At 41.8% G+C, this 26,685-nt stretch overlaps 2 protein-coding genes across 6 annotated transcripts; one reads left to right on the top strand and one right to left on the bottom strand.

Annotated features, from left to right (window-relative positions):
- Nucleotides 1-324: 324 nt before the first annotated feature.
- On the top strand, nucleotides 325-7,885 carry LOC121618960 (snake venom 5'-nucleotidase-like). Its single transcript, XM_041954617.1, has 9 exons — nucleotides 325-687; nucleotides 803-1,025; nucleotides 1,284-1,472; nucleotides 1,680-1,877; nucleotides 2,325-2,479; nucleotides 2,735-2,843; nucleotides 2,945-3,094; nucleotides 3,655-3,855; nucleotides 5,136-7,885. The coding sequence occupies exons 1-9, from the start codon at nucleotides 343-345 to the stop codon at nucleotides 5,291-5,293; spliced, it is 1,728 nt and encodes a 575-aa protein (XP_041810551.1). The 5' UTR covers nucleotides 325-342; the 3' UTR covers nucleotides 5,294-7,885.
- Nucleotides 7,427-25,492, bottom strand: LOC121618959 (sorting nexin-14-like). 5 transcript variants are annotated; one of them, XM_041954611.1, is made up of 31 exons: nucleotides 25,225-25,492; nucleotides 24,875-25,057; nucleotides 24,635-24,755; nucleotides 24,239-24,312; nucleotides 23,692-23,770; nucleotides 23,546-23,589; nucleotides 23,360-23,447; nucleotides 23,191-23,275; nucleotides 22,941-23,097; nucleotides 22,666-22,741; nucleotides 22,414-22,458; nucleotides 22,199-22,279; nucleotides 21,891-22,005; nucleotides 21,366-21,521; nucleotides 20,746-20,870; nucleotides 20,052-20,110; nucleotides 19,495-19,521; nucleotides 18,234-18,380; nucleotides 17,414-17,546; nucleotides 15,987-16,173; nucleotides 14,525-14,608; nucleotides 14,129-14,229; nucleotides 12,303-12,414; nucleotides 12,096-12,136; nucleotides 11,734-11,853; nucleotides 10,654-10,777; nucleotides 10,115-10,279; nucleotides 9,861-9,956; nucleotides 9,616-9,707; nucleotides 8,495-8,551; nucleotides 7,427-7,715 (listed from the first exon to the last, which is right to left on the bottom strand). In XM_041954611.1, exons 2-31 carry the CDS (start codon nucleotides 25,009-25,011, stop codon nucleotides 7,674-7,676), a joined length of 2,970 nt encoding a protein of 989 aa, XP_041810545.1. In that variant the 5' UTR covers nucleotides 25,012-25,057; nucleotides 25,225-25,492; the 3' UTR covers nucleotides 7,427-7,673. The 5 variants fall into 5 exon arrangements, with proteins under 5 accessions (XP_041810545.1, XP_041810547.1, XP_041810549.1 ...); XM_041954613.1 differs by having other exon boundaries at nucleotides 7,427-7,712; XM_041954615.1 differs by lacking the exon at nucleotides 18,234-18,380.
- Nucleotides 25,493-26,685: the final 1,193 nt, after the last annotated feature.

The raw sequence follows: 26,685 nt of genomic DNA, 5'->3' as shown, positions 1-26,685 counted from the left end.
CATAAAAGGACGCTTAATTTTCTAGTGGCTTGGCCAGCAGGCTCAATTATGATCCCATTAACACATTAAGATTGAAATCAGGGTAGAACATTGATTTTAAAACGGATATTTAACATAATAAGTACATTTAGAAACATGTATTTACAATTTACAAACTCATCAGTTACAGCTAATATGAAATCTTTAGAAAAACTTTTAGTCTATTTCTCTAATTTTACAGGAGGAAATCATCCCACACAGCATCCTGCTCTGCGCTTTACCACATCCTACAGGGAAAGCCCACGCCTTCTTCATGCGCTATACATTCTCCGTCTTCGGTGCGCTTTTACGCACAGCAACAGGATGAGCGTCTGGACGCGTCGGTGCGTTCTCTCCACCTCACTCTGCCTCTTTCTGCTTTTAAACTGCCCGGGCACAGTGTCGACTTTCGAGGTGACCCTGCTTCACACCAACGACAACCATGCGCGGATCGAGGAGACGAGCGAGGACTCGGGGAAGTGCCCAGCAAGGGGTCCTTGCTTCGCGGGGGTCGCCAGGAGGTTCACGAAGGTGACGGAGATCAGGAAAAAGGAGAGGAACGTGTTGTTTCTGGATGCTGGAGACCAGTTTCAGGGAACTATCTGGTTCAACTACTACAAAGGCGCAGAAGCAGCGCACTTCATGAACAAACTCGGCTATGATGTTATGGTAAATACTCTTTTCATTGTGATTTTCTGAAAATGAAAAAAAACAAGAGAAATTTTAAATGTTGAAATTACTGGAGTTCATCAGCTAATGAAGACCATAATCTTTTGTATTTAAGGCTTTGGGAAACCATGAGTTTGACAATGGGGTGGAGGGTCTGATCCAGCCCTTCCTAAAGAATGTAAATTGCTCTGTGGTGAGTGCCAACATACATCCAGACCAGACCCTGGCTGCAAAACTCAGTGGCTACTACCAGCCCTACAAAGTCTTAAACGTGGGCTCAGAGAAAGTGGCGGTGGTGGGCTTCACCACTGCGGAGACCCCCTTCTTATCCATGCCAGGTAAAAGCATAACCACTTGTTTGATTGATGAAGGTTTTAATCGCAGCATGCTAATAATACCTTAGCGTAAAATACTCTCTAGAGGTTTTTCCAGTGTGGTTCTTCCGTCTGTTTTCTGATGCACTAAAGAGGTTTCACTTACTTTCACATCTTACTCATCTTGTCAGCTGATCGTGATCTGGTTTTATTCATGAGTGCTTTGGCTACTGGAAATTTTGCGACAAAGTGAAATAACCAGTTTCTCCCCCGGTGTGTTAGGCCAACACCTAAAGTTTGAGGACGAGGTGGAGGCACTTCAGGTTCAGGTTGATAAACTGGAAACCTTGGGCTACAATAAGATCATCGCCCTGGGTCACTCTGGCTTTGACATGGATCAACACATTGCCAAGAGTGTGAGAGGGGTTGACGTCGTCATCGGAGGACACACCAACACATTCCTCTACACTGGTATTTTATATTTCATTCCATTCAGATCTATCCAAGAGGCTGAGGTTTACAAATGCCCGACCGTCTTTGTATCTTTTAGCTGAACTGAACTAAATTCTCAGATAGCAGTAAGTTCAAAACCTGCAAGAGCAAAGCCACCTTTTACCTTCACTTTAACAGGAAGTGAGAAACAACACTCTACAAACCTCAAAATGTCGTTCTCTGCAGGAAACCCCCCATCCACTGAAGTGCCGGCAGGCCCCTACCCTTTTATGGTGAGGTCTAACGACGGGAGAAATGTGCCGGTGGTCCAGGCGTTTGCCTTTGGGAAATACCTTGGATATCTGAAAGTGACCTTTGATGGAGCTGGAAATGTGATAAAAGCTGTTGGAAACCCAATCCTGATGGACAGCAGCATACCTCAAGGTGGGCTGCAGTGACGATCTGAATGTCAGCAATTACACATGACCCATGTTTGACTTTACAGCTGTTGTTTAATTGGTCGAAAGGTTGAAACAATTATTTGAACCAAATGAGATTTTCTCATGTGGAAATGACTTGATGAATCGCTGCATCTCTCATCGTTTAATCCTAATTAGTGTACATCTTGGAATAATGTTGGTAATAACTGTTTTCACAGCTGTTCAGTCAAATGATGTTGAAAAGAAATGTTTGGATCGCTACTTGGAGATTATTCATAAAAAGATCTAAATCTGGATTACTTTTGATTATGGTCGAAACTGTTTATGGAATACAGGCTCTGTTTAAATTATAGCAACACTAAAAACACAAGATAACACAAGAGTTCATTCAAAGTACAAGACGCCTGTCTCCTTTCTTTACATAAGCTCTGCTCTTGTGTAACTCTCTCAGACCCAGATGTCCTTGCTGACATCGAGAAGTGGAAGAAAAACTTGGCTCAGTACTCCTCGCAGTATGTCGGACAAACCTTGGTCTACCTCAACGGGACGTTTGAAGAGTGTCGGTTCCGGGAGTGCAACCTGGGAAACCTGATCTGTGATGCGATGGTAATAATAGCAGTCAGCATTTGGTTCGTTCATTCACTCAGTTTCATTTCATGTTTGTTACATATGAACCCCAACTGTAATGTAATCCAGATCTCGCCTGTGCATGTTCTCTTTTATGTGGGTATTTGTGGAATTCAAAGGGGTTTGGAGGAGTTTGACATAAGTACCACTAACCGCCTCTATATGTTGTACACAGTGTAAACAATTCCTTTCAAGAAGTAGAGCTTGACTGCTTTTTCCTTTTCACATTGCCAGATTTATCACAATTTAAAGTCTTCCAGCGAGCTGCGCTGGAATCACGTGGGCATTTGCATGCTGAATAGCGGGGCCATACGGACAGCTATAGACGAGCGTTACAAAAATGGTACTTTGGTGGTGTTTCTCCAGAATGACTGAGTGCTTCATCACAGAAGTAGTTGTAACTTCTTATTTTATAATGTATTGGTATTTGCCTTTACTTTGAAGGTTCTATAACTATGGAGGAGATCCTCACCGTCTTACCATTTGGAGGAACCTTCGACTTGGTCCAGATAAAAGGATCAACAGTGAAAAAGGCATTTGAACACTCCATTCACAGATATGGAAGCATGTCCGGAGAATTTCTTCAGGTCTCAGGTTCGTCCGCTGGGCCCTGCGCTCCTCCACCAGCACTGTTTCATCCAGGGTCTCCTAGAATAATATGAGCTATTCTCTTCCAGGTTTGGTATTTAAGGAATAATTCAGCACTACGGTAAATCTGCGGCAACTCACAAGGCAAACTTTCAATTTCCATGTAGGACTTCACAGCTGTGAGACCTAATAGACAGATTATAGGACAACATGAAAAGGATATTCTGTGTGACTTCATACTCAAAATGCATCACGTTTTGAAAGTCTGTATTAAGTCTAGTTGGCCTAATTTTAAAATAGCCCATACCCACCCCTCAGTGCAGCTGCAGCTGAGACGGTCAAGAAACTTTAGCCACTGGTAAGCTAATTTCATTAGCTTTGGACAGAGCCAGGCTAGCTGTTTCTCCCTGTCTCCAGTCTCTTTCCAGGCCAAGCTGCTGCCTGAAAGCCATCAGAGCATCAACAAGAATTCATATTTCCCAAAATGTCACATTGTCCCTGTTTGTGTTTGACTTGTTACTCACTGAAGCAAACTTGACATTTCCTCATTTTCGGTCGGCATTCAGGCATTCACGTCGAGTACGACCTCTCCAAACCCGTGAACCAGCGTGTGGCGTCTGTGTCCGTGCTCTGCACGGAGTGCCGCGTGCCCCGGTACAAACCGTTAGCCCTGGACAGGAAGTACACTGTGGCCATGCCTTCATACATGGTGGCCGGAGGTGATGGCTTCACCATGATTAAGGAGGAACTGCTGAAGCATAACACAGGTGGGCAGCAGAGGCGTTCACTGTGTGAGATAAGGAGCTTTTACGTGTGTCAGGCTGGGACTCGATAGAGGACTCAGATGCAGAGATTTCACAGCACTCAAGTTTATTAGCACGAAGACCAGCTCTCTTCAATGAGTGACAAACAGGCTATGGAATTAATCTGATTTCGTTTCTCAGGAAGTGAGTAGCAGAAATTACTCACTAAATAAAGCAAAGAAATAAGAACCAAAAAAATGCTCCTAATGAAGAATGAAACTCAAAAGGCTATCAAACACAAAACACTCCAAAAGGGAGGAATTTAGACTGGAGAACTAGAAAACTTAAATACACTTGGATTAAACAAAAGAGGATCTACAACAGACTATAGGACAATGGCTATGAAACAAAACAAGTGGCCAGCCTGCTCAAAAGCTCACTCAGGTTTAATGTCTCAAACTCCTCTTTCAGTATCCTGTGAAACATCTTGAAAACCTATAGAACGTAAGCTTTAGGGCATTCAGTCGTTCGCAACTGGACCTCGTCTCTTTGTCTTGGAAGATGTTTCGCCTCTCATCCGAGCAGGCTTCATCAGTTCATGCGCACCAGACTAGATAGGACAGCTCTAGTCCAATGAAATGGTGTTAGGTTCAAGTATTTATCCTCTGAGTGAGGCCAACCCCCAAAACCAAGGATGGTATCACTCTATTGTGAGGCAAACGATCCCCCATTAAGGCGGGGTAGAACGTAAGCCGTCAGCCCTCTTTCACCTCTGATTTTACACTATTTTACTGCAATAAGATGGTTTTCTGTCCCAGATTCCACAAACCTCATGTCACATTCAAATGTCCATGCGAAAAGAGCGTCAGTTTCAAAAATAGGCCAGCGTACAGAAGAAAGAGAGGAAGCCGCACTGCACAAAACATCATGAAAGCCAGGATGTTTCCTTGGGAGGAGTGCCAAACTTGAAAGGTGTTGCACCCAGACAATTGAGATAATGGTCAATCAGCATGCTGTAATTTAGCATTAGTGACGGTCCTAGGGACGAGTCCCTGTCCGTTCATTTAAGAGGCTCACCTAAACACTAAATATTCGAAGTATACTTTCTGGACTCTTGAGGAATTTGTTTGAACTGAGTTATCTGAAGCAGATGCATCGTTTTAACATGGCTCTGCAGCTGTGTCTGATGCTCACGCAGCTTCTTTCACTGTAAAAATTGAGCATGGGCAGCCAGGAAATGTACTTTAACTTGGGAAAACACCAACCAAATACTAACCAGGCTGTCATTTTTCCACCTCTTGCAGGTGATATGGACATTTCTGTTTTATCCAAATACATCTCGGACATGAGGCGTGTGTACCCCGCGGTGGAAGGCCGGATCACGTTCAGGAGCTCGGCGGTCTTTGCAGCCCACAGCCTTGGTTTGTTGCTGCTGGGTTTATGTCTGTCCCTGACCCTCTGATTGTCTCTGTACGCTCTGGGAAACTGTGATAAACTCAAGGGTAAATACCTCTGGGACTTTCCGTCTCGCTGCCTGCAAGGATATCTAGAAGACAACAGGATTGCAGGTTCAGCCTCAGGGTAGATTCGATATCCAGGCAGGAACTAACTTCATCCCAGAGGTCGGTTGATTTTAAGGATGAGAGACGACACAAGTGCTGAATTGTATAATTTTACCCTCAAGTTTGCAAGATGAACAATTCAAATATGAAAACACAAAATATGTATTAGGTATTATGTTATGGACCTAAAGGTACATGTAAGTCATTTTTAGAGTGATTGTGTAATTTTTTTTCTTGTAAATCTGAAGGAACTGAAGAAGCGCCATGTTGCGAATGTCTCTAATCCAAGGCAGTGTTTCACTAAGTCACATGGAAGAGTCTGAAGACTGCAAGACAGCATCCGACTTCAGAGTATTCATGCAGCTGATTGTCTTTGTTTTGTTGAACTGCAGTTTGCTCAAGCCCATTTCCTTTAAAGCTTCTTCAGATAAAGAGCAAAGGACAAAGCTATTTGCATACGTTCATCAAGTGCATCACGTTTCAGACACAGATTTATTGGTGCAGCAGTGTGTCATAGATCTGATGTGTAAAAACTTTTTTTGTTTGTTCTTATTAATTTTTGCTTTTGTTGGCATATTTGTCCACACAGAGAAAAGCACCCACAGCTGATCGAGTATAACACTTTTGAGATAAAAGATCTTACAGCAGTTCTGCTTTTGTTATCACATCTGCTATCTGCCTTTGTTTACTCTGTAGCTGTCTTCATAGAGTACTCCTACGAGCCTCTTAGAATAAATTAAAAGTGAAAGTCACAGAAACCATTACTTTCTTTAACAGACTGAAAAATAAATATCAGATCATCAACATGAGGCATGAATTGTGACATTGTGACACACCTTTCTTTAGCATAGAACCAATAATCCTGCAGTTATTGATTATTTCCATTATTCATTTAATCTTAGTTGACACATAGGCATGCTTTTTAAATGATGTTTTTTGATTGTTTCAATTAAAAATTTAGAAAAGTCCCTCAGGAATATTTCAGTTGGAGGAGTCCTGTAGGAACGATGCAAGTACTGTGCAGGACAATTATTTTATTTTTCTACCTCTTAAATTACCAAGCCTGGGGTGATATCATCAAATTAAACTGTCACATATCCCATTTATTTACAAAGACACAACACAAATCAAAGCAAAAAAAAAATTCCAAAATTAAGAGTAACCACCAAATGTTTGGTGTGATTACTTATGAAAGAAACAAATAATAGGTTAATAATATGTTAGTAGCTAGCTATTAACTGTTATTCACAAATGTTTTTGAACTGCATTTTGCAGTTACTCCTAAATGTTAAGTTTATACCATGACCACCTGCAACAAAGTGTCAATGATACCAAGTCTTTCATTTAGTTATACAACTCATTTTTGAACTTGTTTGTTCATTTTACATGAAAAATATCACCTTCACCATAGATTTCCTCCCGGTTAGCCACAGCCAGGTGTTCTTGCAAATTGAAAATACTGATTAAAAAAAAAATGATTGCTCTAAATCAGTTTGGTTTGGACGTCTGCATTCTCATAAATATCAAACAAGTCTGAGATTACATTCTCCCATAATGTAACCATGACAACCTCAAAGCTCTTTAGCTAAACCACTGAAACGTGTTCTCAGAAGTGTTTGGTTACCATAAACTGACACCAGCCAGCAAATCGGAATAGAGTATTCTCAGAGGTTAGATTGATAGGTTACGAAACAATTAGATCAACTTTATTAATCCCTGGATGGGGAAATTTGGTAAGCACTACATGTGCTGGATGCTTTTCTTCCTTCCTTTCAAATAAAAATAATAATCAGAAACAGTTACTGGAACAGTTTTTCCATTATGATTGTGTAAAACTGGTTCCATTTTTCAAAGGCTTTAATATGAGGTGACAGTTTTACAGCAGCTGAGGTGCTCACATCTGTGGCAACAACACAGTGTGCTCAGCAGAATCACAGTGTGAAAAAGTCATTTCATTTCAACTTTTACTACAGCTGCAATTGACTGCAGCTGTCAAAGAGATGCACTCTTTTACAGTTTGCTTTTATAATTAAGAATAATTACACAAGGATCACTGTTTTATAGTTTATTTATATAATTTATTTTACAAAGTAAATGACACATGCAGCAGGAGAAGCCGTGGGTTTGCCCCTCCTGCCGTGGCAGGTATCTGATACTGTACCTGTGACTACATGGGTTAGTTAGTTTCAGGTAATGGGACCAACAAACAACCCCGCAGTAGTGAAGGTTTGGTGAAATGCCTTGTCAGCATGTCAGCTCATGTTCATCGAACTGTTCATTTTACATCCATGGAGCCATCACAGAGGTCTCCTTCTGTACCTGCTGAGGAAACAAATACAGGTTCTGTGGTGGATGTAATTGTGTTATGTTATGTAATTATTCACATTTGATTCACGATTTAAGTACAAAACAATGCATGTTAACATTACTGCTAAAGTGATCTGTGAAAATCTTAATAAATCTGATAAAAATATTTATACTGTACATTAAAAAAGTGCTGCATACATCTTGAACGATCTTAATGAGAACCCTCCGCTCTTTCTTTATGCTACACTTAAAATCCCATGCATCTATCTATGGAACCACAAACAATTTGAACTGCCTGTTAGGCAAGCTTTCATTTCTTGCTGATTTGCAGTTAAACAGCTGAACCAGCTGTAAACCATTCTGTCTGGAAGAAAAAAAACTCACTACAGCTACTCTGGAAAAACAATATGCAGAAATACTTTTCACACAGTATTCAAGAAGGCATCGCTACAGCCAAAATCTTTCTCTGACCACTGAAATGTTGAATTAGGATATTACATAACATAAAACACAACATGAAGTTCTCTACAGGATCATTACAGGCACATTTCACAGCGTATATTACAAATGATTACCTGCAGTGATTAAATCAATCAGTGCTTTTTAACATTATTATGTATTTTCCGAAAGAAAGTACAGTGATTTAAAGATTTAGCCTCATCATATAGTATGAGGTTTCACTCGTTAATTAATACCAGGTGTAATAATAATGACCCCCACACACAGACACACACACACACCATGATTCTGCAAAGGATAAACCGGTATAGAAACTAAGGCTAGCATCTGTTTACCTTGTTTAGCTCCGGGAAAAGTTCTTGAATGGCGATGTCCAACAGCACATACGTCAGCTGAGAGGAGGGATGAGATGAAAAGCATTAAGGCCAGTGACCTTTAAATACAAACAGCAAACACATTTTCAAACAATCTCCAGACGCTGAGTTGCAGGGGACTTTGACATTGCAATCACACAACACAAATGATGCTGGATTACGGTGTGCCACGTGCCACGTTAAACTGTGTACCTACACCACACTCAGGGTGAGTGAGGCTCAAGTTCACTTTCATTAGTTCATTACCTGTCACATCTTCTCTCAGGTCATTTTTTTGTCTCGATGAGATGCATGTTCCAGCAGATAAGCACAGACATGCTAAGAAAATGAGGAAAGCTCTCTAAATGTTGTGTGTGTGTGTGTGTGTGTGTGTGTGTGTGTGTGTGTGTAACCACATTTACACCTGCTATTAAAATTGGATCTGTATCCATTTCTTATCCGAATAATAAACGTTCTGATCTCGCCTTTGTGCTTCGACCTGGTATTTCCAATTCATTCTTGTTCTCCTCACTGAAATCGAGCTCTGTCCTCTAGAGCAAAACCTCCAGACTCCCTTTAAAAAAAAAATCTAAGAATTTTATGAGTTGTTGAAACATTACAAACTTTGTGAAATGACGTCTATTTCTAATTCTTACTTGCTTGACCCCCCCTGTAAATTCAGCAAATGTAAAACAACAAGATATTGCTTTCTTTGTAAAACACTTGTCAGTTTGCTCCAGTGTGTTGCAGTAACGGTGAGTACGCTTCTCTGTGACTAAATAAATGATATGCCTTGTTAACAGCAGATCAGCTGCAACACACACCACCGCACACGCAGTTATTTTTTACAGTGTTTCACTCACTTCCCACTGGCACTGCTTTTATTTTTCACACAGTTCTGTTGAATAATGCATCTTGTGGCACTTTCATGGAACAGAAAAGATGTATAATCAGTAATTAGAGGTGTGCCTCTTTCAGCCTTCTTGCTTCCTAGCTGTCTGAATTCCAACAACAGCCTATATTTTTGTTAGCTAAAGCAAACATCTGTGCTATTATTGCACTTTAATACCAGGTGTAAATGGTGTGTGCGTGTGTGGCTGTACCTGTTTGTTGAGAACTGGCTGTTGTAGTCCATCGAAGAGGAGACGCACTCCTTCATACTTGGCCTCTTCTCCGATACATTTCCCCAAGAAATCTAAAGACAAATGGTTTGTGAATTTTCCTGCCGACACATGAAACGGACCACTTGTCTTCACGTCTGCGCATTTGTCTCGTGGAAAAGTGGACATGTCGGCAGCGAGGTGGCGCGTAAACTGCAAAACACTAGCTGGAGGAAGTGAATGAATACCTGGAATATAGGTCATCATCTCCTCAAATGTCTTCTTCGCCCTCCTCTGCTTGTCTTGAGCCGAGCGGGGCAGACTGCTCTCGCAGAAAACTGTGTCTGGAAGGGCAAAGATTAAGTACATCAGCTCACCTACTTAAATCAGCCCGTCTAACTGAACAGTCCAACATTTTGGGAAACGCGCTTCTCTTTTTTTCTGTGACTTGGATGAAAACATAAACAGCGCTCTCTTTATCTCTGAACTAAGGGCATCGTACCTCTGAGCAGGGTGATAAGTGAGACTAGCCGGTGCTCCTGGACCACCTGGTTCAGTTTGTACTGAAGATAGTAATCGGTGTAGGCTTCCAGCGTGTTTTTGAACAGGATCCTGCCAGTCATTAGCAGGTGGTGCAGCCAGTCAGGAATGTGGAAGATGACTCGGCCTGACACCATGAAGAAGGAGAGAATGACAAAGAAAAAGAAAATGTGTGAGTAAATAACAGGCAGGAGCCCAGGGGTGTACTTGTCATGGTGGTGAGTCACGAGGGAACACCAACCTCTGCTTCTACTAGTATAATTCTGCAGCAATGCCTTGTTGCTGCATTGTCTTTAATACCTTCTATGTTCTGAAATACAATAATCATCATGCAGATGTCCCTCAAAGTTACTGGTGTTAGTATAGCTGCTGTTCATATCGTAATCTAAGATGTTATCATTTTTCAAACTGAGAAAATCTGTTGGAAATGTTATATATATATATATGTATATATATACATTGTTGTGATGAACATATTGCAATAAAGGAGATCAAACTTACCCACATACATTAAGTAGTCATACACCCCTTCAACAGTGATCATTTCCATGAAGTAATTCTGATTGTGTCTCTTCTCGCTCATCTCTGATCGGTTGGCGTTGTTTTTGAAGAGGTCATTGAAGAGCTGGGAGAAGAGGATTTATAACCAGTTTTAAGTATGAAGCCCATTTAAGAGCACAAATGTACAAACAGTCTGATCAGCCGCACATGAGAGCATCAAACTGATCCTTAAACCAGACGTCCCATTCTTTCCAAGTCTGTTTGGGCGAAACAAAGTGGGAACAATATCACTACTGCAAAAAAAGCCATTTTAAACAGTATGACAGAAGGTTGATTGTGTTCATCCCTGCATTTCGAGGCGACGGCACATTTGTTACAGGACTATAGTCAAGCAGGTATTAATACTTATGACCACACATGGGTTACATTGTATTTAAACAGGTCAAGGCTTGTAAAAAAGAATGATCTTGCCAATTCAGCCTCTGGCAAGTTGTCAAGTTAAATGCTCAAAGCCCCTTTTGGACAACAAGGGGGAAAACAATATCACAACATGTCAGAGCAGATAAGAATTTTGTGAACTATTTAAAAAAAAGATCTCACATAGTGTAAAAGTGTAAATAAGATCGAACGCCATGTGCATTCAGCTCAAGTGGCAAGAAAATTAAAACAAGCACTGGCTTTTGAAATGTCTCTCTTTACTTCTTTAAAGTCTGGTTAAACTTCTTTTTATTTAAAGACAGTTGAACCTATAGAGTACATTTCAAAGCAACTGAAATTATCATAACAACACAGAAACATAATAACAGTGTAAACAGTTCCTGCAATGATGTCTTGGCAGAGGCAAACCATGACTTAGCTCTGAAAGCTGTCTCTAAATCATTCCACTGCAAATCTCAGTTGGATTGAGGGTTTTTGTCCAGAAAGCGATAAAATGGCAACCCACCAGTGTAAACAACTATTAAACTAAACTTGAGCGTCAGGGAGGACTCCAACTGTGCTCCTTTGAGTACAAAGGATAACGTCCCTGGGGCTTAGTCTTGCAGGAAGAGACTAAAAAGACTTTTTTTAAAGATCCCCAACCTTTTTATCGTTTTCCGAGGTGGGGCTCAGGATGGTGAGTTCAGGGCGGCTGGGTTTGGGTTTGGGAGATTCACAGGAGTTGAAGAAGGACTGGATGAAAGGCTCCAGGTGCTGCCCTTTCTGAAAGCACAAGACACAAGTTACAATGACAGTATGATTTCTCTAACAGGTGTATTTGTCTTATGTGAACTTGTGTAATGGACTGCTGTGGGTCGAGGAAACACACAAGCTGACAGTTGTGTGAAGCTGAGCGATGTGACGGGAAACATTTGGATTGTAGAACGGTGAGATAGAGAGAAATGGAGCATTCCCAGACCACACACAAACACTCGCACACACCCCACTAGGAGTGCATTTCTTACCTCTTTTATCAGCTTGCTGGGAACTGACTTAATGATTTTCCCTGTGAAACATAAATACTTTATCTCAGTGATGTATTATTCTGTCACATTTTGCCTCTGAAACACGAGCCAAGGTCAGGCTGCCCAAACATTTTCACAGTGTGTTTGACATGTTCTGCTGTTCAAACACAATCCATCACACTGCTCTTTGTCACAGTCATACTGTACCCAGATTCACGTCAGGTAACATCTTGTCCAGGAACTGAGACTCCATGCTATGAGGGGACAGGAAGTCGGCGAGGAGCTGACTGTTACTTAGTTCCGGATGCTGCAGAAGTTTCTGCAAAGAAAGCAAATGTGAATTTGTTTTGTGTTCTTCTGTAACGGAACATTACTCAGAGAACCTTAAACCAAAGCTGGGACTATAAATACATCAGACCTGGGCTGATCTGAGTGAGGCCAGCAGAGTGACACACAGGAAGTCGGTCAATTAAAGGACCACTGTGTAGGATGTAGTAACATCTAGTGGTGAGGTTGCAGTTTGCCACCAACTGAACACCCCTCAGTCTTTCCGAGCACCTTTGTAGAAGTTCAGGGAATGTAAGAAAGGAAAAGGTCCTCTCTACAGCCAGTGTTTGGTTTGTCCACTCTGGGCTGCTGTGGAATCATGGCGGGCTCAGTGGAAGAGCCACTCCCTGTGTAGATATAAAGAGCTAATTCTAGGGTAATGAAAATACAACAATAAATAATTAATCTATTTTACACTAATTAAAAGAGAATTATGAATATTAAATTCCATTTCTGCCAACTGATCCAGCTATATTCTCCACACTGGTCCTTTAAGGGAACTTGGGAGCCATGTAGCATTTTGCAACAACAATACAATACAATACAATATAATAGGTGTTGGTTTTTGGCCAACAATTAACTTTCAGTTTTGGTCCTTCAAGGGGAAAAGTCAGACCAGCCCTGTATGAGGCATTAGAAGCAAGTACTGTTTATTACTCGGGTTGCTATGTGGAAACATTCAATCACAGATGTTTTACTCATTGACACAGCCTCTAGTTTTTCAATAACAATACCTGTGGTTTTATATGTTTTATAGTCTAGAAAACAGAGTTTATATTATTGCTGACCGTTTTGTACAAAACATCAGGTCAGACTTTAATCATGCAAGACTTTGGTTTATGACCAAATTGCTACAAAATTGAGTCCCATTAACCTCAGCAATTGCAAATCTTAGCATGCTAACACACATGTTAGCATTTTACTCAAAGCACCACTGTGCTACTGAAGTGCAGCCTCACAGAGCTGCTGGCACAGCTGTCCACTCTGTGGAAAAGCACTTTCAAACTGGGACCACATAAAATCTTTCCAACACATCTGGTTTTTGTGAGTGAGTTGCTGATAACTCTATGAATTCACAAGCAAGGTTGCAAGAAATAAATCTCAGCAGACGAACAATGTGCAGGTCCTAATCACAACTGCAGAGTCTGAAGTGTGTTTTGAAAAGTTGCAGCTGCTCTCGCAACAGCCAAATAAGACAGAGAGGTCATTTCTTCTCTATCTGAAACAGTGTTTTAACCTGTTGATGGTCCTGACATACAGTACCCTACGTTCTTCACAATTCTTTAACAATCACTTTAAAAGGTCATTTTCTGAAACTGGACGTGCTGTGTTCCTGGAACAAATGCTCAACAACTGAAACCAGATTAAACAGTTTTAGTTTAATCTTGATGTCTGGACACTTGAGTGCTGCCTGTTCAGCCAGATGGAAAGATTTCGGATCGGAGGACTGTGTGTATGTATGGGTGTGAATACAGTGAGTGTGTGTGTGTGTGTAAGAGTGTCCATATGAGTCCACTTTCATTGTACAGAGATTGAGTTTACAGCTGTGTGTTTGAATAATCTTCAGCTCTCTGCAAAATTACATAATCAGAGGTTTCATGTTGCCATATCCTGGCTCCTTTTGAGACCCATCAAAGTATACTCTGCCTCTGTCTGATAAAATCCAGAGGCCAAGACTTGAATGGCCTATCTTCTCAGACATCTACCTGTAGATACTCCTGAAACTCCTCCCGCTTTGATGTGAGGAACTCGTAATTCTTGGGACCAATGATTCTTTTTGAAGGCAACTGCGCGTCTGGGAATGAGCCTACAGAGGGTGAAAGATTTCACAGAAGGGATCACTGAGAAAATGATTCAAAGAACAAGCTTTCACTTATTTTGACAGAAAAATAACTGTATTGTAGTTTCCAAAAAGAATCCCTGACTGATGCAATGTGGCCATTTCTTTGACTCCTAATATGAAGGTCTACTTGGAAGTAATGTTTTGTGGATCCTCTGGAATCTATAAGAACATTTTTGGTGGGTAATTCCTTCCTGACAACAGTGAATGAAAAACAGCTCACAGGCCTGCAAACAAGAGCGATAATCTGCAGAAACCTTACCATGAAATTCAGTGAGCTTTGATTCAAGGACATAGAACTCCAGATATCTTCTGTACACAGACCAGTGTTCAGTCTCATGTCCCACTACAGACAAACACAAACAGGGAAAACATGCAGGAAGTTTGATAACTTATAATAACATAGATCTGCTCTCAGTTAGCATCACTGCCATCCGAGGGAACTATGAATGCTGGAAGCTCCAACATGATGTCAGAGGTAACTGTTTCAGGTTCAGCCTCGATGACCCTCAGCCTCATGTTACATAACTGTCAGTAAGCTGCAGACACAATGCTCATATCAGACAACTTTTAAACAAAAAGGTAGAAAGAGTAAAAAAATAACAAGTTGTGTTGTTTTCAGTGACTTCCTGAGTCTTGTCATCGCTGCGAGGCAAATGCAGGAGTCTTTAGGGAGTTACTGCACCTGGCCAAGAAATAGTCTGACATATAACCCCACAATAAACACACAACTTGTCATTTTTACACTTCATACTTTGTACAGATTAAACATGACACAAGTTAATTCATGGAGGAGCAGGTAGGTCTGTCCAAAAGTAACCAGTCCAGCTGTTTCAACCTGTGCCCAGTCTTTGTGCTAAGCTAAGTTAACTTGGTGCCTGTTTTACCTCTTTTCTTACTACAAAGTTACCAGAAAGTTGGTGGTTTGTTTGGCAGACTGCTGAGAGTCAAATCTGATCAAACAGCCCATACAGTCCTGATCAATTTCTGTTTATAAAGACGGACAACATGAGAGCTCCTCAAAAGCGAGGCTAAAACATCTTGATTGCCCCCTGGTGGCTGGCTGCAGTATAGGTCATAAACCCTGCCCCCCTCAATGTAAACGGATGGGAAAATGGCCAAACTAAAAAAATCAAAGCACATATCAAACACATTTGTCCCAAAAATGGTTTCTGTCTTTTTAGGTAGTTCTTATTACACTTGTGTATGTTCAATTTGTTGCTGTATGATTTTCTGATAAGTTTTGGTTTTTATTAGTTATTAGTTATTTTACGCTACAAAAAGTTGGTGTGATGTCCTGACTGACAGCTCGTCCCAACCCATGAGTTGGGCTGGTGTATGGATGGGAGCGATACAGGTGGCGTTGCTTGTATCTGGGATATTTTGGCTTCATTTTTGTACAGAAGGAGGAAGTGAAGACAACCATCTTTATGTACTGACAACGGGGTCCTGATAAGGCAGATTAGCTGAGCTAAGTCTTTTCCCAAACTTTACTTTCGACTGGCACTTATTTACACATATATTTTTAATGTTACTGAGAAATACTTAAAATCTGACACCAAGTTTTCAGGAGCTTTTAACATTTCTGTGAACAAGAGTAATATCACACATCATTGGTCAAAGTTTTACTGTGAATGCAAAATTATATCCTACAGAAAAAAAGCAGAATGACCTCTCTCAGATGACAATAATTGAGACAGAAGGACGCGTCAGCTGAGTCTTACCTGCCTTCCGGTCGTTGCGCTCCACATCGATACAGAACACAGGAATCCTCTCCCTCTTCACATCGTCGTCATAGAAATCAATGTAAGGGATCGTGATGTTCCAGGCTGAGAGGTTTCGGGGGGTGCTGGGGGTGGAGGCTGCCTCCATGGGAGAGTCATCCTCCAGCACCATCATGGCTTCCTCCACCTTGAATGGGATAAAACGAGAGAGGTTAAGGTCAAGTTAAGTAAATGTCTTCAGAAGAAATAGGTCGTGGTCAAAGACAATTAAAATGCAAACCACTGCGTACAATCTTAAGATTTTTTGACTGTTTTTTGTACCAGGCCGTAAACGTGTTTCTTTCTGCTGTAAAGTTGGCCATTCTAATATGAGGGTCTATGGGGATTGACTCGCTTTTGGAGCCAGTTCTGCATTAGCTTCATATTTCAGCCCCTAAGGTTGTTGATTGAGCAAAACATTAAATATATTGTCTTTGTCCTGTTTCCAATTGAGTATATGTTAAAATCCCATTCTGTTCTGTGAACTTCTTTAGAATCAGGGTTGCACACTGTCCACCTATCAAACTTACTATGAAGGAAAAGTCTTGGCTAGGATGGCCAGCATGATCTGTTTAAATTAAGTACAGGAAGGGGAATTAAATGAATGCTTCGAGACACTCAGCTAACAGGTCATGTTTTACTGCACTAGCTGGAAGCTAGTCATCATATCTATACTTATACCTTACATATACAGTGTGTATATTTTCCTATGTAAAGTGTTTGTAAAGTAATCCTAAAGTAGGCATTTTCTGTAAAAAATAATTAGTCATGAGGTCAGAATTGTAATGACTAAACGCATTGGTTACAGCACTCTCAATCAAAGCAGAGGTTTGTTCATCTCAGAGTCTCACGTGTGTTTTCGAAGGGAAACCCTCAAGGAAACAACGATGAACAAAACACAGGGAGGCGGTGGGAACTTTAAAGTTCAGCTGGTTCCTCAGAACAGCACTATCTCGTTATGGAATCATGTGAACTTCTTAGGAAGCCAGACAGCAGTGATCCAAGATCGAAACCATCCAAACGGAAAACTCTGGAGTTAACACGTGGGAGGCAGATCTGGTGAAGGGACTGGCTTTCTTTAATTTACTCACCATCGCCCCCAAGTGGCATCTACAGTGACAGTGTAGAGGAGTGCTCCAGTTAGAATTTTACTTTGCGCAGCAGCTTAATTTGTTCAGAGAGAACCAAAACATAGATTTTGCAATTACTTTCTCTAATTCTGAAGAATTGCATTAAAGTTCACATGCAGCATGAATCAGACTGTAGAATGAGGACCACACTGACTATTTTTGTGTTTAAATCTAGAAAAGACTGCTCTGTTAGCATCACATCAAACACGATAAATCATCTAAAAATGAGTGTTTGGAACAGTTTTAGATCAGCCCCACCATGTCGTCTTCTCCCTCCACCAGCCCATAGGATGGCAGCATGGCTCCCTCCATGGTTGTACTCTTGAACACTCCTTTGATCTTGCTGCCAATGCGGCTGATCCCAAAGGACTCGCCCCTCTTTGACGTGTTCCTGAAGGCCAGACAGGGAGATTTTCAAACAATGCGCGATGGAGGAGATGCGCATGGCTTCAGCAAAGCGCATGCAGCCTGAGAGAAGGAGCACAGACAGAACCATAGAGGAGGGGAGGGGAAGCAGCGGACTGAGCACCGGTATCATGACAGTACAATGGGGAGAAAAAGCTAAGGTAGCCAAACCCACATCACAGCCATCTCACAACGAAATGCCTGGGTTCTTGTTCAAAGGCCAAAAGCAAACACAGCACGCAGCAGTGAGCAGTGATTTCATGAACAGATGTCTAGTTTAAAGGGGATCTCAAATTTAAATTATTGCAAAAATGTTGTATAATCAGTTACCAGCCAACCAGAGCAGGCACAAAACATCAAGGGTGCTCTGTGTGAGTGCCTGCTAGATTAAGTGAAACACAGAGCGATGCATAAGTGACACAGAGCGACATACCCAATACAGGAGAAACTGAACATTGAAAAGTCACTGCATTGTCAGAAACAACAAACGAGTCTTTAGCCTAAACCACACAACAAACTCAGAGGAAGGACACATGGAAAATAAAAACAGGATCCCATGCATCGGTCCCACCATGCAGGCGTCTGGTTGGGACTGGGGTCACGTAGGGGAGAAAAGTGGACAGCATGACATCACACTGAGCGACCTGTGGCACACGGATGGACCCTGACTTACTTGGGTGATGAGTGGCGGTGGGATAGCGAGCCGTATGGGAAGGTTGTGAACGTGGACTGGGCATGGAGGGAGTTAAAAGATGCAGGTGAAGAGCTGCCAGAGGCGGTGAACAGTGAGGATGGGGACTCGGGGCTCCAGTCCCAGGAACTATAAGCAGAACAGGGTCGCGTCCCCATGGGCAAGAGGAGGGAGAGGGCCGTGGATCATACCAGGGCAGGCAGAATGGTGGTTACAGAATCAGAGTGGACATACAGTCACAGATGCAGCACGGTGGTAGCATTACACAGATGGAGTAAAGGGCGGACAGACGGGCAGAGTGGAAGGGGGGTTACTGGATTGCAGACACGGAGGGAGCTGAGGCTCGTAGTTGGTCAGTGTTTACGAAATGGAGTGCCAGTAAGAGCCATTATCTGCTATCTCTTCTGTCTCCTCTGAGGGACATAAATGAATTACGCTGCTTTGAAACTGCTTTGATTGTTTTCTTAACCAGAAACTGAAACAAAGTCCTTCCTGAAGTTCCCCTGACTCCTGGCTTGTGCACGGCTGAGCCTTTCCAGGATTTTCCTTTCATGCCCAATCATGATACTATCACCTGTTACCAATCAACCTGTGGAATGATCCAAACAGGACAGCAGTCTTTCAGTCTCTCCCTAAAAGACTTTCCCAGTCTTTTGTTACTCCTGTCCCAACTTGTTTTCATTCAGAATAAGCAGATATTTACAAAACTTGATGAAGTAGATGAGGTCAAACATTTAATATATTGTCTTTGTACTGTTTTCACTTGAGTATATGTTAAAAAAGGTTAGCAAACTACCACATTTGGTTTTATTTACGTTTTACCCAGCGCCCCAGCTTTTTTGAAAACGGTCGTAAGATTTTATATTGCACATGTTTGGCAGCACGATTCTTGATTAGCTCGACTACCATATGATTAATGATGACTCATGCTATGATTAACACAATTAGCTGATTAAGGTCACTTTACTCTCATTTGCATTTACAGCACAGGCACCAAACAAAACATGTATTTAGGGGTGAAATTAGATTAGCGGCAAAATTCTATATTATTATCACATTATCAGCTAGTGCTCTTTGAACAGAAGCCCTGATTGCTGCGGGCTCAGAGCACAGTGAATTTGTTATGAAAAGGCAGCACTTGTTCCTCTGTCGACCAGTCAGGATGTGTTGTTTGTATCTTGCGTGCAGCAGCACTGCTCAGCCAGCCACTGGTTTGATCAGCACACTGATGCCTTATACTCACCGAATGTCATCCAAACTGAGGCTATTTCTGGAACAATATGCACAAGGAGTTAGTGGCAGGGCCCCGTGGCCACATACACACCACACCCCGTGACAGAAACATGACAGTCACTGCGCTTACTTCACTTCTAAATTAAGTTTCATTATACTGCAAAGTAAAACCTCCTGTTTTTATTGCGAATTAACTGCCTTTTATAAACTGTTTTAATGCAAAACATAAAGTGAAATCATATCTGTATTTGATGTAGCTGGCACATACTATATTCTGCCGTTTTACTGCACTCCCTAATGGGATACAGTGGGTTGTGAACATTAAAAATGCATAATTATCATTGAAATTCAGAAGGATTAAGGGAACTTGGGTTGCATGTGAGTGCAGACACAGCAATCAATTTTCTGACTACAAAAATATTCACTCTGTGTTTTACTTGCTTTCTATGTCTAGATGATCAAAAGTCAGTCAAATGCTTACTGATAAATCAAGATACGAGTAAACTTTATGGGTCAAGCCCTGATTTTGTTGCACACAAACACAACAACTGGTAAAGTGAAACCTACCTGCTCATCCTGGAATTCCTGGCAGGGGACTCGGCCCCTCTCAGAAGCTGGCGGAAGTACTGAAGAATGACATGGAAAGAGCAAATAAAGGTGTGTAAATTTCAGGTCCATCAAACACAGCATGTGTACATTCTGGCCAAGTATAAAAGCGACAGCGTAGAAACATATCACTGCATCTATCGAGCCTCTTTACGCCTTCATAATAATCATGACTGCACTGTTTATTGCGGAGCAGGAACAGGGGTGGCAACAAAACATCAAATAATATCATTATTTTCCAGACACACTATTCATGCAGGGCAGTGGCCTGCTGTGGACAATGGCCGAGCACTGGTCCACCCAGCTGCATTCAATGAAACGGCCTCTGAGGGGTGAAATTCGGCTTGGCAGCTTGGCATAATGCCAGCGTCGGCTCATTGGCCAGTTGCGCGTCTGGTATTGATGACACGGCCGATAGTGGTTGGTGCCTGAGAGATCGGAAGAGGATAGCGTAAGGGAGTCAATAAATTCCAATCCGTCTCTAATTCCAGCATTTGGCAGATATGGTTTTGCTGTAGACGATTGTGTTTAGAAATCAGAGCATGGCAGACAGATATGAAAGAGGTGATTCAAAAATGAAGCTGAGTCTCAGGCATGTGCCGTCAGGCTGGGTGACAGTGAATTGAGTGATGTATTTCACAGTGTTGATGCTAACCTCATCACTGTGACAAAACATGGGGGTGAAAACATTCTCCAGGAGGGACAGGACGTGCTCATATGCTTCAAACAAACACCTCATGGTCTGCAGTTTCACCACCTCTGGATACGGCCCCTCTGCAACTGGGAAGTTAAACAAGAACCACATACATGTTAATAGCAAACAAATACAATGCAACCACGACTCCAAAAAACCTGGGCGGCTGTGGAAAACATAAATAAAAGCAGAATGCAATCATTTTGAAAGGAAACTTCATACAATAACGTGTTAACAAAGTGGTGAGCCTTCCTCCATCCTCGAATGTGAGCGACTGAGCCTTTCCAGGATGCTCCTTTCATACCCAATCTTGATACTATCACCTGTGTTTACCTGTGGTTTTTTTTGGAGCGTTCCACAACTTTCCCAGTCTTTTGTTGCTCCTGTCCCAACTTGTTAGACGCATGTTGATGCATCAAATTCAGAATAAGCAGATATTTAAAAATCAATGAAGGTCATGAGGTCAAACATTAAATCTGTTGTCTTTGTGTTATCACATTCTGTTTTATTTCTGTTTTACTCAGCGTCCTTCTTTGAGAAATTATAATTCCAGTGAGTCTGGGAAGATCCCTGTCACATACTGTTGCGTATTTCTTCCACTATAAAAGGGTCGAAGCGGATCTTGTCAACGCTCTCGTCCAAACAGTAGGTCTCATAGATCTTCTTCACCTCCTCATGAAGCATCATCTTCTCTGAGTCAGACAGCTCTGGGCGCAGTATCCGATCGTTGAATTCCTCTGCGAAGTTAAAAGAGTCAGACATCTCAGTCTCACTGTGTCAGGACCTTTATGAATGCATCACTGTGGTGTCCATGAGTGTCAAGATAATGGACTTTATCTAAAGTGAGTTTGCTTATGATTTCAGACTGACTGTGTGTGGCTCAGAGAAGGGCTAGAGTAGGGGTGCTTCTGTTGAATTTCTCCGCAATAGAGTAAATGGTTAGCATTACAGCTACTACAAATTAAAAGTAATTAAACCAAAAAATGAGAACTAGTATACATAATATACCTAAGCTGTAAAACTTATTTTGAAGAGCATTTCGTACTTTAATTTTACAATTAAATTTTTCATGCAAGCCAAAGCAGTATCTTTTTCGAAGAGCTTACCGACTGCAAGGCAGAACTGGAGCACGTGGACAGCCCCTTCTTGCTTCAGGAAGTTCATGAAGCGGAAGAGCAGGTCTTGCTGTTCTCTGATTTCCTTCAACTCCAGCTTCAGCACCTGATGAGAGAGAGAGAGCACGCAGAGAAAGACGGAACAGGAATCACAGTTTACAAAGGTAGTCATCTATAAACAAAATCAGTGATATGTTCTCACTTCTTGTTAAGCTCAGTGACGCCTGACATAGAGGGATAAAACAATGAGCCTGCATATTGTGATTACAGGATATACATGATGCTATTACAACACTTACAGAGGGCTTTTTGTTGCGAGTATCAGAGTACTTTTGCAGAAAAGGAACCAACATTGAAGTGGGCTCTGTGGCTTCTTCAGGCTGAAGGGACAAAATCAGACAGAAGACATGTTAATCTTATTTACCCATGAATTACATACACTCTGCAGTAGTATGTTTAAACACACAGAATATAAGTGGAACTGCCTGTGCACATCAGTTCAACACATACTTACAGGGGAGTTGTCGATGAATATCAAAAGCAAATGATTCACAGTGTCCTGAAATAAAAAAAAACAGCAGGCAGTGAGCTCACAAGACTCGTGTACAACATACTTTTGATGTTCTGGAAAAGACACATCTTTGTCTTCAATATGCATGATTGACAGGCTTACTGAATACGAATCAAATACAGTCTCAGACTGTATCAGCAGAAGGTTTCAATGCTTTGCATTCAGAAAATTGGCCCTTAAAGTGTCTACACTCACAGGATCAGCCAAGTAGTCCATTGAAGGAAGGAAGACAGAACCAGCCAAGACTTCTCTTATCAGGAGAGTAAGAGATCTGAGAGGAGCGAAGAGATAAGGCAGCAGGAAATAAGAGAATGAGAGAGTAAAGCGTGATCCTTATCTACTTCTTCTGTATAGTGTCAACGCTGTTAGACTTTGTCCTTGGGGGACACTGATGCTGTGATGGTTTGTGACAGACTTTGACAAATCTATAAAGGCACTGCAGAGCCTTTGATGAAGAAGAACTGGCCTACCTGCAGTCTGTGGCCTTGGGGGGCAGGATGTAGGGAAAGAGCATCTCAGTCAGCTTCCTGAGGTAGAGGAGCTCATCTCTGCGACTGCGAAGGGCGACATGGAGGTCAGGACCGTATTCCTCCAGGGCAGCTTGTTGAAGATACTCTGTGTTCTTTACTACAGAGGAGAGCAAGAGAGCAGAGTGGTGTGTTACTTTGCTGACATTTTAGGATGAACACACAGAAAAGACTGAAAAGTGCATGATGATACCTTTCTGTCTTGCTTTGCTAATTATTTCAATGTGCTTCATGGAAACTTTAAGAAGTTTCCGTGTGATGAGTGATGCCACATCCACCTGAGAGAGAGAGAAAAAAAAATTAACAAATGTTCAGTCAGTCAGCATCCCGAGACTTTAACTCCACACAGTCCAATTTGTCACCTTCTGGGTTCGACGGACCAACACAGCTGCAAAGAAGCGCAAAGTCACCCTCAGCTCGTCCACAAAAGCCTCATCATCTGTGATGTCTCTGAAAAGAAATACTGCACAGTCACATCTGTCACTATAACACATTATACTGCCTCATTCTACATCATATGAGCAAGAAATACAGGAAAAATGGCTCACCTATACCAAGGATACACAAAATTTTCCAGAACCAGCTCCAGAATCTTGGGGAAAAAAAATAAAACAGAACTGCATTATGAGATAACTTGCTCCATTCATTTCATAATATTCTTTTAGAAAATATGTTTAATCCATGCATGTATTACCTCTGAAAGGGAAGCGTCCACCTTGGATGGAACTTTCAGTTCAAGCCATGGTTGATAGTTTTCCAGTAACAAAGTCGGTCTATCATTAAGTTGCAAAAAACAAAACAAAATTCACACTATTACACCTAAAGGAAGGCGTTACAATTCCTTCTGTCCACCAGAGGGCAGTAGATCTTCCATGACTCAGTGATAAACAACAGTATAGGATTAAGCACATTTAATGCATGTTGACAAACCAAACGCAATAAGATTAAGGCAGATTAATGTGAGGAGTCTCTTTGATTAATCCAGACATCTCTTTTTCCAGTTTATCTTATTTTGATTTTTGTCTTTTACTGACACAAGTAAACCCAGGATATGCAGTCACATGGTAATAAATACAGTCACAGGGAATATTCAGGTCTATGGCTTGCCCTCTTGTGTCTGTGGGCATTAAGCGTTAATCTTAAATCAATATAAAAATAAAATAAATATTTTTGACTCATATGATAAGGTCACAAAACAGCCACTTCCTACCACTGCATCACAACATAAACAGGTATCTCACCTGTGCCTTTTGCATTTGATTTTTCCACAAACGGCACAGCTGTGGCCCAGTGGAAACAGCTCCTGTTGGTACGACTGCAAGACAAAGTTAACATGCTGTACAGGCATCCTGCCCATCATTCTCTGCAGCTGCGAAACAGCCAGTAATTTATGTTCAATTTATCTGTCATGTCATGAGCTGGGAAACGCTGAATATCAGGATAACATCACAAGTGTGAACATGCTCACATCAGCAGAGATTTAGTTTCTTCAGAAATGACAAAATATGTTACGCAAACTAATCAGAAGACACACAAAGATGTTGTTAAACGTTATGAGCAAGGCACAGAGTCACAACTACTGTGAATTTTTTTAGGATCAGACAGTAGTATTCAGTAATACCTGTTCTCTGACCTACCTTGGTCTTTGGTTTGATGGAGACAAATATGTTGGGAAGCAGAGACTCGGGCCCCAGAGAGCAGTAGAAAGTGACGACCCCAGCCAGGAAGGACCAAAACACCATTATAATGTGTATATATCTGTCAAAACAGAGGACGCACACTGCTATTAGCTGAGTAAAAACATTTAGCATGTAAGGGGACGAGATGAGGGTGTCGGGGTTGCCACATATGAAGTAGCACTGATGCATTGTACTCACCTGTTTAACAGCACAGTGGACAGCAGCAGGACCAGCAGCAGAAAGCAGAAGACTGGATACTGTCGGCCCAGCTCTCTGAACCGGTCGAGCTTCATCCTGCGTCTTATTTTCTGCAGACAAGCCCTGATGCATCCCATCTTCGTCGCTTCGGGAGCCTGTCCGCATGTAGCCTATTGCATATTACTGCAAAATAAAGAAGACACCATGGAACGGCTGTCTAAAAATAAATAAGGGCGTGTAGCAGCGACACATGACAGCGTCACCTGAAAATCGTGTCATTTTATGCTGCTTCTCTGCATCGCAAACCAAGCAGGTTGCGGCGATTTCTGTTTAGCCACTCCGGCACTTACTGTAAGTGAACGGTGGTTGTTATGGGCCATTTTTTCACTGTAGTCCAGCAGCGACACCATCATGAAATTTGCTGAATGATGATACGCAGGCTGCCTTGTTTGTAGGATCAGGGCAGGAGATGCGAGGTGCCGTACGCAGCTGTAAACCACGGCAGGATTAGAGGTAATTACGCGGCATCATCTGCGTCTAGAAACTCTGTAGAAACTGCTCGGCTAATGGCTGCGGTGCTCCAGCTGTCAGTTGTGCCCGCTGAGGGGCGACGGTTGCTGCCCGGTTGTCAGCGCTGGAGACGCGTGATGTCACCTCCGCTGCGCTCACAGCGGCGGCTCGGGACATTAACACACTGGCTGGTAGTTGACAGTCAAAGAAGTAGCTATATCAGCTACATTCGCCCTCAAATAAATAATAAATTACACGAGGTGTCCCGGTTTGAGAGACAGCGGCGAGGTGTGGCGAGGAGTGGCGCTCCTCCGCCATTACTATTCTCCTGAATAACGGAGCAGTTGTGTTAATTGTAGTTCATTAGTGTTAATATTACTTTATAGTTAATGACTTACCGCGTTAATTTACTCAGCAAAACTACACACGGAAACTGAATATCGGTTTTACATTTTTTGGCTGGCTAACGTAGACAGAATCTTATTGTTAGCATAACCGCTAATTAATTAGTTCCGCTGTAGTAGCCGCCGCAGATTGAACTGGAACTGATGAGTAACGGCTGAGCGGGACTGTTGGAGTCGGCCAGCTAACGCCACAGTAACACTTATTTACAAATCAGCTCAGCCTTAAACGTGACTATAGACCTGTTGTGATTAAGACAAACGTTACACTCATTGTCTGGTCGGGAGTGTACTTTGGCCAGCTGGAAATTAATAGTGAAGGAAATCAACGGCCCGTGTTGCTCTCCGTTCCCTGGACGGTTGGAGATCAATACATTTGATGGCCCAAACGGTACTATTTTACAACCACACTTCCTGGCTCAAGTTAAAGTGAAAGCTCGATTCACCAACGATACATTTGTGTCCCCAGTTTTTTTAAAAACACAATTTTACCTGTCATGACAGGAAAAGCACAGGTGGAATAGTGATACTCCTTATAGTTTTCAGTTTTCAAGCTCCAGTATTTTGCATTATGGCTCACTTGCAATTGTTAATGATGTACTCACTTCCATGTTTTTCCTCTTTCATCCATTACAATTTAGAAATTTAAGAATAAACTGCATACTGGTGTTTGTTAAAACCTGCATTACTTTATATTTTATGTATGTATTGTATGTCCTATGCCCCTTTTCTTCCACCTACTTCACAGCTTGATCCTCAAAGTGTGTCATTTTAACCAATGAGCTGCACATTTTAAACTAATTTCTCAACATCAGACAGAGAAGTTTGAGAAAGACATCCACAGGTACAAGAGCACTTTCAAAAGCACAGGCCTGTTGCTAAACTGAATCAAACACCAGG

This window comes from Chelmon rostratus, chromosome 15 (assembly GCF_017976325.1).
Source record: "Chelmon rostratus isolate fCheRos1 chromosome 15, fCheRos1.pri, whole genome shotgun sequence".
NCBI lineage: Eukaryota > Metazoa > Chordata > Actinopteri > Chaetodontiformes > Chaetodontidae > Chelmon > Chelmon rostratus.
The sequence above is the reverse complement of the archived record's forward strand: the minus strand, read 5'-3'. Positions and strand labels throughout refer to the sequence as shown.

What these genes read in the sequence shown, in the direction of transcription:
- LOC121618960 (XM_041954617.1), top strand. Translation starts at nt 343, where the DNA reads ATGAGCGTCTGGACGCGTCGGTGCGTTCTCTCCACCTCACTCTGCCTC. An exon ending in GGACAGCAGCATACCTCAAG is followed by an intron (nt 1,878 to 2,324) that starts GTGGGCTGCAGT and finishes TAACTCTCTCAG; the next exon opens with ACCCAGATGTCCTTGCTGAC. An exon ending in AGACGAGCGTTACAAAAATG is followed by an intron (nt 2,844 to 2,944) that starts GTACTTTGGTGG and finishes TTTACTTTGAAG; the next exon opens with GTTCTATAACTATGGAGGAG.
- LOC121618959 (XM_041954611.1), bottom strand. Translation starts at nt 25,011, where the DNA reads ATGGGATGCATCAGGGCTTGTCTGCAGAAAATAAGACGCAGGATGAAG. An exon ending in CCAGTTCTGCCTTGCAGTCG is followed by an intron (nt 21,522 to 21,890) that starts GTAAGCTCTTCG and finishes TTAACTTCGCAG; the next exon opens with AGGAATTCAACGATCGGATA. An exon ending in AGTTTCAGGAGTATCTACAG is followed by an intron (nt 12,415 to 14,128) that starts GTAGATGTCTGA and finishes CTTTCTTTGCAG; the next exon opens with AAACTTCTGCAGCATCCGGA.